The 12,167-nt window shown below is 29.4% G+C and overlaps 1 protein-coding gene across 1 annotated transcript; it reads right to left on the reverse strand.

Annotated features, from left to right (window-relative positions):
* Positions 1-10,328: 10,328 nt before the first annotated feature.
* On the reverse strand, positions 10,329-11,882 carry LOC109802220 (isoflavone 7-O-methyltransferase). The gene is made up of 2 exons (XM_020363479.3): positions 11,050-11,882; positions 10,329-10,935 (listed from the first exon to the last, which is right to left on the reverse strand). The coding sequence occupies exons 1-2, from the start codon at positions 11,818-11,820 to the stop codon at positions 10,636-10,638; spliced, it is 1,071 nt and encodes a 356-aa protein (XP_020219068.2). The 5' UTR covers positions 11,821-11,882; the 3' UTR covers positions 10,329-10,635.
* Positions 11,883-12,167: the final 285 nt, after the last annotated feature.

A 12,167-nucleotide genomic window follows, 5' to 3' on the forward strand; every position in this document is an offset into this window, starting at 1 on the left:
TTTATATAATGCATGAGCACCGTCATGGGGAGTGGCAAAAGGTATCAGTGACATAACTCTATGTATGACATGACTATTGACTAAGCTAAACAACATGTACTACCATTCTATAATCTTTTAATGTAGCCAACAAAATTGAATGTGGCTAACTGAAACTTGAAGGCATCTGCAAAATAGAATACAAGACTTTATGTTGCGTTAGAATCAACTACCGACACATTTATTTTATATATATAGCTCTTTTGATCTTCAATAATATCGAATTCCAAGGAGCTGGAAAGGCAAATAGTTTAGTTTAAAGTTTAAAGCCGTGGTCATGGGGGCTGCAATCCGTAATCATGTGGGCTGCCTGCGCAGACTTAAACAATTGTGCATGAGTTAATCAAAGTATTGGGTCATATAACGCTAAACTTAATTATTCAAATATTAACCGACGGATGCGTACATGGTACAAACCAAAATATGCCAACTTCTCTTTATATTATTAACTGGAAGCCATAATTAATTAGTATCCAACCAAAATGCATACTCTATTCACTATTAGACTTCCAAGAGTTGCTAACATGTGGACAAAACAATTTTTAAAGACACATTGTCCGCCAAACTAGACCAGATACGTAAGACAATCAACTAATTTCTTAAACTGTTTTTCTTTCTTCATTAAAACCGTTGAAAGTTTGTTGAGTTTCATAATAGGTATCATCAAAGTTATACTAAAAATATTTTTTTTATTAGTAGATAATATAAAATATTAAAAAAATTACACGGAAGGTATATATATGCATGTTAAACTCAATTTTTTAAATTTTCCACTCTTAAACTTAAATTTAATAGATGTAATTTTTGTAGTGTATGTAGAAATAATTCTTTTTATTTCTTTTAGTACTTCAAAGTTTAAATTAAGAGAAGACATGTTATTTTATAAGGTCAGGAAATATCATAAACTTGAAAAAAAATATGTTTATAATATATTTAATGTATTGCCTATCAACAAAGATAAATTTGAAAATCAAATTAAACAAGTTATAACTAATATGAATCGAAGATTCGACTAAATATGTCATCCTTTAGTAAAAATGGAGATAATGAAATTTCTTCTAATATATTTTAGGCTAAAAACCTAATTTGGTCCCTTATAATCTTTTTTTGTTTCAATTTAGTCCCTCATTAATTTTTGGTCTCAATTTGGTCCCAAACTAATTAATTAGTTTCAATTTAGTCCCAAATTAATTAATTAGTTTCAATGTGGGACTTCCGTCCAAATTATTTAAACGGAGTTAACTTTTGGTCACGTGGATGCCACGTAGATGCATACGTGGCATCCACGTGGATGAGAATTTTTTTTGAAAACACCTGGACCGGAACGGCCCGTTCTGAAACCGGAACGGGCCGTTCTGGTTGCAAAATTAAAACACCATCAGTGACGCATAACGGGCTGTTCTAAAAACAGAACGGCCCGTTCTGCTTTCAGAACGGCCCGTTCCAAAACTATGAATAAAATATTTTTTGCTTAATTGTGTTTTTGATATTATAATTATGCAATTTTGATCTCTAAAGTTTTAATTGAATAATTTCAGTCCTTAAAAGATTATAGTTGTGTAATTTTAATCTCACAATTTTTAATTGAACAAATTTAATCTCTTAAATATCATAATTGTTCAATTTTAGTCTTTCTCATTAAAAATTTAATAATTTAATAATTTTAATATATATATATAATGTTTTAAAACTATATAATTGTTTGTTTATTTAAATTAATGTATATTATTTTTTTAATGTATCAAATGATATATATTTATTATTACTAAATAAATAAAATTTATATATTATTAGTATTTTAATATTACTGATAAATTAATATCAATAATATTTTTACTATATTTATAAATAAACTAATAATTTGATAAATATAACTTAATATATATTAATATACTTTTACAAAAATATAAATATATAAGATCAGATATATATTTCTAATTAATATACTTATATTTTTGTAAAAGTATATTAATATATAACAAGTTATATTTATCAAATTATTAGTTTATCTATAAATATATTAATAATATTATTGATATAATATCGAAAATTATAATATACGTTAATTTGAATAGATAAATAATTATTTAATTTTAAAACATTATATATATATATATATTAAAATTATTAATTTTTAATGGGAGAAACAAAAATCATATTATTATGATATTCGAGGGACTAAAATTGTTCAATTAAAAATTGAAGGACCAAAATCGCGCAATTGTAATTCTTTAAGGACTAAAATTATGCAATTAAAATCTTGGAGATCACAAAACTGCACAATTGTAATACTTGAGAGATAAAAAATGCAATTAAACCAATATTCTTGATTAATTTTATTAAAAAATATAATAATTTTGAAAAATATTTTTTTATGGTAAAAATTTTAAAATTACTTATTTTCATAAAATATAATTATCTTATAAATAGAGTAATAATTTTTTTCTTTCTCTTTCTGTTTGAAGAAATATTTAAATATCACTTTATAATTTTTTACAACTTATTTAAGATTAAAAGAATAAAATGATAAAAATTAATAAAATAAACATAATAAAATAAAATATAAAAAATATTAATATATTTATTTTATTAGATATAATAACATAATTAAAATATAATTAATAATATATATTTTATAAAATTATTAATATTTTATATATATAAAAAATAAAATAAAACCGGAACGGCCCGTTCTGAAACCCGAACGGGCCGTTCTGGTTGCATTTTCGTTGTGTTAATTTTGCACCTGGAATGGGCCGTTCCGGATGCAAAATTAACACACCAAAAGTGCACCCAGAACGGCCCGTTTCGGTTTCAGAACGGGCCGTTCTGGGTCCAGGTGTTTTAAAAAAAATTCTCATCCACGTGGCATCCACGTATGCATCTACGTGGCGTCCACGTGGCCAAAAGTTAACACCGTTAAAGCAATTTGGACGGAAAGTCCCACATTGAAACCAATTAATTAATTTGGGACTAAATTGAAACCAATTAATTAGTTTGGGACCAAATTGAGACCAAAAATTAATGAGGGACTAAATTGAAACAAAAAAAGATTATAAGGGACCAAATTAGGTTTTTAGCCTATATTTTATGTCTCTCTTTTCCATTATAACATGTCATCATCACTAAATCCATAACAAGCTTTAGTTTAGTAATTAACTTTGTGTACTCACGAAGCTCAACTTTGAATCGCAAGAGTGCACGTGATTAGAGTGAAGGAACTCAAAAGCTTGGCTTTGAATCGTGAGGGCACACGTGTTCAAAATTTGTAATATAATTTGGCAATTTGATGTGTTTGTTTGGAAACATGTGTTCATAAGATAATTTAAATGAAGAAGTATTATTGATATGGAAAAGTTGTACATGCTCAAGGGTGCTTCATTAAAAAACCTTCCTAGCAAAAAGTAGTTTACCTAAGGAAAAAAAGAAAGGACTAAGATAGGAAAAAAGTACATAACTTGTTGACATGTGTTAATGTCAGTTAGATATTTTTCGGTACTCTAAGACTAATGGTTGCCAAGTTAGGCATGCATCCCAAAGTGATCTTCAAACTTTCAGCATAACATTTTTGCGTCGTGTGTTGGTAAGCTCGAATTGTTGTTATTTTTCCACTAATGATGGGGAACTTCATTACAAGATGAGGTGTGGAAAGTATGACACCTGAGGCATATAAGGAGAAGTTGTTGCGCCTACCAACAAAAGTTTCACATTTAATGATTTGGTACATTTGCCACTGCCGAATTTGGATAAGAGTTCTATGTAGCCCTTTGTGTTGACTTGTTTACCTACAAATCCAAATAGAGGCTCATTATATGACTTGATGCCATCATGGGGTAGTTGCATCTAGAGGAAGGTATTCTAGTACATGATGTTAGTTGAGCTACCTTGATCTATAAGGGTCTTATAGACTTCCCAATTGGTGATTTGTATCGAAATAACCATGGGGTCGTCCTGATTCGAGTCCATGCCTAAGAAATTATTATCATTAAAATTAATTAGGGGTAGCAATCTGGGAAACTTATTGTGTGAAATAGTAACACAGTTAATGGCTTTTAGGTGTCTCTTACATGAAGAGTCGATGGGGCCACCACTTGCAAATCCACCAGCGATAGTGTGTATGATTCCTCAGAGTTTGTAGTCATTATTGCCTTGGTTATTAGTGTTCTCTTTTAGGGACTATGGTGGCACCTGTTCCATCGATGACAGTTGTCCTCCTAGGCCTCATGCTCGAATTTTAGGGTGATTCTCATGATAGTTGTCCCTCTAGATGAACTATTGACATGATCAAGCAAAATTAGTTCTTAGATTTTATCATGGATGGTCCAACACTCCTTGGTTGTGTGACCAACAACCTCGTGATATCTACAATGCTTACTACGATTAATGTCTTCATGAGGTTGGTCGAGCTCAATGAGAGTTAGTATGTGGGTGTTGAAAGCTTCCTCAAACACATTTGCATATGGATTTGCTAAAGGGTGTACCTTGATGGTTTGGCAGGCCTTCCACTTTTGAATCTACTATCATTGTGAGGACGTAGAGGGAGTTTTGTTTGATGATGGTTGAAGATTGAATTTTGCACTGACTTGTCGCATGTTCTTCCATTTGGATGAAATTGACGTCCTCAATTCTTAGATCATTCATGTCCTTAGATGTATGTCGATAAACGTTGTTTGAGAAGGGTCTCTCTTTTAGTGCATTTAGCATGGCAGTTAAGGTGAATTGATGGTAAAGGTCCTATATTTTGTTGGAGATGAAAGAGAACTTCTCCATGAATTCTCAAAGTGGTTCATTGTCTTCTTGTGTCATATTGAGTAATATAATGTAAAAGTCTTATGGGGTCGGCTAGTGACAAATTGGGCCTTGAACAGTTGTACTAGGTATGTTGAACACTAATAAAGTGTGTACCATAAGAGTATAGGACCCTCAAGGGTTGTGGAAAGATTTTGCAAATGGCGCATCCTTTTGAGAATAAAAATGCATCCTCATCTCATACGCAGCTAAGTGGTCGTCTAGGAAAGTTAAACCGTAATACATCTTCATAATGAGGAGTTTCAATCCTTAGGAGTGGGGCATTGACTATGGCATTGATAAAGAGGTGACTATGGTGTTCACCAGCAAGATGTCCTAGCAAAACTCGAGGGGGGAATGACTTTCATCATCAAGCTAGGATTCCCACACGTTGTGTGTGTCCTAGGATGACCTAGAGGGGGAATGTACTCCTTAGTCGTGGAGATGGTGGTACTGGAATGAGTGTCATTACGTTCTCGACATAGGGTTTCGAATTCTTACTCACAACATGTGAGGCCAGCTTCGTAGTGTGCTTGATCAACTTCATGTTGCTGGCAAAAGGCATCCAAGGCTTCTTCATTATACTCTTGCATGGCTTCCATTCATTGTAACAACTCAACATTAGATGGTGGTGTGGCAATGGCAACACTATTGGTGGGGTTTTGGTCGTTGTGGAGACAAGAGGCTATCATTCGGGAATTGTGTCATCATTTTCTATGAAAATCCTTATTGTGTTGTTGTTCATCATTTGGTTTTGGGTGGAAACCATGTGTGATCAGAGGATAGTTTCACTTCATTCCCACAATTGACACTAATTGTTCTTACCAGAATCCTACAAGTGCTCAAATAACGAAATGATGTTCTTCTTGCTCCAATGTCCGTGACGGGGTGGAATCTGCAAAGATACTTTGACACTCAAATTAAATGGGAGTTTAGGTTAAGAAAGAGATTAGGGTAGAATAATACATGACTCCCATATATGCATGTTGATTGCGTGATTATATAGAATAATCCTATAGGATAGTAATGGAGTGTCCCTAATATTATGCGCAAGACTTATCATGCGAAAATATTATTCCTTCATTCCTATTCCTCTTTAATGTGTTTCGAGATTTTTAGGAGTATGGTGCTAGTGTTGTCATGTGGTTGTTTGACTCTAAGCTTACCTTCTGTTCACCATGAGTGTTTGTTCGAGATTAACTCAATGTATTAAAGCTAGATGGTGTAACTCAACTCGGTATATCCGAGTTGAACGATACATAAATTAATATTTAATATTATATGTGTTATATTTATATATATATTTTTATTATAATATAATATATAGTATAAAATTATATATTATTATATAATATAATATATTATAATAAGTATAATATTATATAAAAAAGAAGGGGAAGAATTTATCTTATCTTGTTAGTTCCTAACCCACTTCTCCCACACGACAAATTGTAATAGGATAATTATCCTATCAAATCATATTTGCCCACCAAATGAGACCTCATAGTTTCTAAAAAAATATCAAATTATTTTTCTTTATTTATTCCTATTAAATATTTTGAATTTGTGTTTTTGTTTCTCATTTCTTAAATTCTCTCAAATTGGCATTTAACATTTTTGTTGATTTTGATGTATAAACTTTGATATGAAGTAATATATGTACTTCTCATGAAAATTTAATAATAAGTAAAAAAAATTAACAAATTATAATTTTATTTTATAAATCTAATAAAATCAATTAATTTTATTTGTCCGTTTAAAAAATTATAATAAGAACAGAAGAGAATATTCAGAAATAATAATAATAGGAGAGATAATTGTACATAAGTGTAATATCACACCCACAAAACCAAGGGTTTTAATCCCGAAACCAATTTGAATTAGAATTTTGTGGCATGGACCATGCTTCTCACGCAGACATATAATAACGATAATTAAAACTAAAAAAATAAAAATTAATTAATTAAAACTGAAAAAATTCCAAAAGTAAAGGCTCTCGGTAATGATTAAAACAAATGAGCAATATGAATCAGATTCAGAGGGTTCAATAAACATGAAAAAAAATTTCTAACAGTTTTACACAACTCCTGTCATAAAAATTTTGCTCATTTTATTGGATTTTCTAGATGTAGTGGTAGAGATAAGATGAGGTGGTTTGTGGTTTGGTTAGCCACAATTTGATCTTTGTGGCTTGCTAGAAATGATGTCATTTTTAAAGATAAGGTGGTGGAAATTACGGATTTAGTGAAATTAATCAAACTACGTAGCTGAAACTGGATTAAGACCAAATATAAGTCATTTTTTGCCCATTCTCAGTGTGGTTTTCTTCTCCTGGTGTTTGACTTAACTTCTGGAATAATGATTTTTTCTGATTTTGTACACATCATGGTATTAATTTTGTATCTGGTTTTCTGATTAGTGAACTTGTTTGATTATTAAATAACATTTTATGGTCATAGTTTTAGTTTTGTAATGGTGGTAAACATTACAATTTGGTGATTACCTATTGTATGGATTACGTTAAATTTTGTTTAGATGACTTTGTATTTTGTAATGGATTAGGTTACCACTTGTACTCCCATTAATTTATTTTGCTAATAAAAAAATAATAAAAATAAACATGAAAAAATAATTTATAATATTACCAAAAAGAATATAAAAATAAATAAATAAAACCTGGATACCGTAAAATTACAAAATAGTCACAATAATACCGATTACACAATTTCCGATAACAATTGCTAAATCCTATACTTATCATATAAAGGAATACGTAAAAACACAATATTACATTCCAAATAAACATTGAAGTGCTTAATAATTTTATATTAAATATAAATTTTATAAATTTAAGCGTTAGATTCTTAGATTATATATAAAATTTTATATTAATTCAAAATGATTTGATATTTTATTTTTATAAAAAATTGATGTAATATACACGTTATTTCAAAATACAATAAAAATATGAACACTCTGATTATCTTCAAGTTGTTCAATTTTAACAAAATTTGATATAAACATATAAAGTGATATAAACTTTCAATCTAACGATTAAATTTACAAAATTCACATTTAATATAAAATTATTAAGCAGTGTAATATTTAGTAAAAATTACACCAATATTATTTCAATCTAAACATTTCATGTTATATATATATATATATATATATATATATATATATATATATATATATATTAATCTCTAATTCTAACATGTATAAACAATAGATAATGAAATTAAAAATACATGTATAAATAGAAGGCATTTGATCTATTCAACTTTTGTAATAGAGGAGAGAAAATATTTCTTAAAAAATTTGAGTTATGGGTTTAACTTAATTTCCAACACACCACTAAATGTTAACAATTAGATATTTTGAGTTTAACGTTTGCAAAATTAGATAACTTTAGATAATTTGACAGTGACATGATAATAAATTATGCAAAGTTCAATAACAAAAATAATCAATATAATACACTCTAATATCATGTTTAGAAATTAGATTAAATAAAGTGTAGATCAATCTTATAAAATTAACTTATAAATTTACTACAACAAAATTGTCATATAGTGACACACACCTTATAATGATACTATATATGTTACTAAAAATTATTTTTACTCACACAATAACTACAATATATGTTGGTATATTATTAAAAAGAGTGGATATAGATTATAATGACACACAAAATATGTTGTTAAATCTCATTCAAAATCAACACTAAAATTGTGTGTAACTATATGTCAAATAGATATATACATACATATATTGTACTTATAGTGACACTTTTTATATGTCACTATATATAATATTTCTTATAATGACGGATGATTATTTTTTCACTTATGTATATATTTTATTAACTTCTATGAGATTTTTAATCTTATTATTATTTCACTATATTTTATTATATGAAGTCTTAACTAAGAAAACTATACTGCAAAATAATTAGAAATATGGTTCTCTTATGTTAAATTAATATGGACTTCCTTAAGAAAAATTATATACAAATCCCCCACATCAATATATTGTTAACATTAATATAATGATCATAAAACAAATACTTTTATATTCTTGACATCTAATAAATTTTTTATTTTCAAAAATAATAACACTGATGTCCACGATAAAATGATCCAACACTATGTAGTTGGGTTTAAGAATTTAAAACAGATAAAGAGTTAAAGACTAAATAAACCAGCTTGATAGATGGTTCACCGTGAACAAAGATTTTAATCGTTAGATGAATCTAACTCTCATAGATTACGTGTGCAGCTACCACACCATATTATTTATCCTTTCTGATAAAATAAAATATGTACCCATCTCATCTTCTCTCTCAAGTCTCACCCAAACTTGTTCATCTGGAACTGATGGCAAATTGCACGTTTCTTGCTCCGAAGATTTGTGTGTGAGCCAGACCCTCTATAGTACGGAAAATATGTTTTATATTTATCTACGATATTATCTAAATATCAGCATCCACTAGAAAAATCTCTGTGATGTGTTTGGACGAGGAATTTTACAAATTCAAGAAATTTAAAATTCGTAGTATTTGAATTACTTTGATTTCAACTTCTATCATTCTTAAAATATTTTATTTTGATAAATCAAATTAAATTTCTTAAATTTTAAATTATTAGTTTGGATATGATAATTTGTTTCTATTATAATAAAATTGATTTTAAAAATATATTTATATTTTTAAATAAAAATTTATAAAATAAATATTAGCTAATTTTTAAATATTTAATAATTTTGAAAATTAATATTAGATAACATTTAATAATTTTAAAAATATTTTTGAATATTCAATAATTAAAAACATGAAGAGATAAGAGATAAGATAAAATATATAAGTAAAATAAGAAGAAAAAATATGAGAAATTTTAAATTCTTACTTTTTTTGAAGAATTTTAAATTTTACTATTTTAAGAAATTTCACACATGATTGAATTTTAAATTCCTTGTAAATTATCCATCTAAACAAAGTATTTCATCTCAAAGAATTTAAAATTCTTCAAACAAATAAATTACTCTATTTAAATTCTCCATCCAAACACATTCCTATAGGAGGCAGTTAACATAAATGAATTTTCTTTTAGAACCTAATGGACAAAGGCTATATGGTGTGGGAGAGAAGATGGGTTATAATTTCTTTAGAGAATATGGTGTGATTGATGTACATATAACCTATAAGAGTCGGATCAATCTAACCTTCATCTTTAAAACAAAGTATCTTTTAAATCCGAACTCGCTTCCACTTTTTACAACAAGAGGTCTAAGTCAAATCTGTTTTGTCCGAACTTTTTGTCACAATTAGTAATTTAGATCTGATGACAAATATTAATAAATAACTTTCAATTTTAAAATCAATTTTATATAATATAAAAATAGATATGATAAAAAAAGATTAATAAAATTATTTGATAATAAGGGAATCATATATAACTTTTAAAATAAAATATTATAAATGGAAGGCAACAACAACCTGAAATAAGTTTACACTTCAATATTTTGTATAATGGAAAGAAAGAAATGACATTATCTCCACTAGAAGAAAACAAATGAAACATGAATGTTTTGAAATGGAAAAAGAAATAAATAATACATGTCTTTATCTCAGAACCAATGTCACATGAAGCACGTAAGATTTTGTTATACCAATGACCTTGCACTGCTAGTTTATCCTGATGATATCTGGCTTTTTATTCACTTCATATAGCATCTGATTCTAAACTATACAGTCAAAACACAAGACAATTTTATTTAGTTCATAAGATGAATTATTAAATGAATCTAGGGATAGATCTCAATAAGAGATAAATAACCGGTCAAGGGAGATATTTTGTAGCCTTGGAACCCTGCTTCCTTGAAGAGTTTCATCCATTCTTCTTCACTTCTCTCTTTTCCATTAACACAAGCCATGTTTACATCCATAAGGAGCTTTAGTTCAGTAACTTCGTGCTGATCTTGATTTTCGTTTATCACAACATCTATGATAATCACTTTTCCTTTTTTGCCATTAGTTGAAATAGCTTCTTTACAATTCTTTAATATCTTTACGCAATCTTTATCGGACCAATTATGTAGAATCCACTGCAGGAATAAAAGAAAAGATAGAGTATTAAAAATGGTGTCCGCAACTTCACCTGAAATGGTAAAAGTTTTTTGCAGAAAATAACAAGTAGATTTGGTCATTGTTTAGCATACCTTAAGCAGGATTGCATCAGCCTTTGGAATAGAGCTGAACATGTCCCCGCCAACAAATGTCAAATTGTTGGTCCCTGACAAGTTGTGGACAACTTGAGGACGGTCAAAGACAATGCATTTCAAGTTAGGAAATGCCTGAGAGATGATAGTGGCTGTGGTTCCAGTTCCACCACCAACATCCACAATGGACTCCAATCCCTCAAAGACCAACTTGCAATCTCTCAATGCCAAGTTGCTCATTTGAGAATCACTAGCCATTGCCTCGTTGAATGACTCATTGTATGCAGGATTTTTGGTAAGAAAATCCCAGAAATGAGACCCTAATGAGATGTGAAAGAGTGTGACATCTTCCTGATGAACCCACTTCTTCAAGTGATGGTATGAATCAGAGAGAGTTGGGTCAAGAACACACTCAACCATTGGAGCCAAACTAAGTTCGCTGCCTTTGACAAGTAGCTCTGAAGCAGCAGTGAGAGCATAGGCCTCCTTTTCTTCAAAGTTTTCATGGATTCTTACTCTTTCAAAGAATCCATTGTGTGAAAGGTAACGCATGAGGCTCTGCACTTGACCAACTTTAGTTGGTGGAATTTGTAGAATTGACACCAAATCTGGAAGAGTAATGGGTTTGGCATGATTGTGGATTATGTCTGGTATGCGAAGCTCAACGATCCATTTAAGACACATTGAGTCTATGAAGGCATACAAGTGTCTGTACAAGAGAGCTTGACCTTGAAACATTTTGTTTGCACTACGGCCATTGATTGAAGCCATAATTGGAAACTGAAAACGAATTTTGACTCTGTTTTGTGTTTTGTGATGCTTCTGAATCTGATTTGAGTCGCTTTATATAGAGCTACAACTCCAACTAGAACTACGTACGTGATCCCTACTCTAATATTGAACCATGATTATTGTTGAATAGTCAAGATAATGAAATGTACCATAAAGTATAACTACCACTCTTAATTGAACACTGCCACAAAGTTGGACACGGCTATGGGAGACTTTTATTTCAAATATACACGCCATAATTTCTGCTCTACCCATAGGCTTTGTTGGGTCAACGTCACTTTTATTTTTTTTATTTTTTAATTTCTGCTCTAACCATACGCTCATCT

Source organism: Cajanus cajan, chromosome 4 (assembly GCF_000230855.2).
Source record: "Cajanus cajan strain Asha chromosome 4, NIPB_CcT2T_4, whole genome shotgun sequence".
NCBI classification, from domain to species: Eukaryota; Viridiplantae; Streptophyta; class Magnoliopsida; order Fabales; family Fabaceae; genus Cajanus; species Cajanus cajan.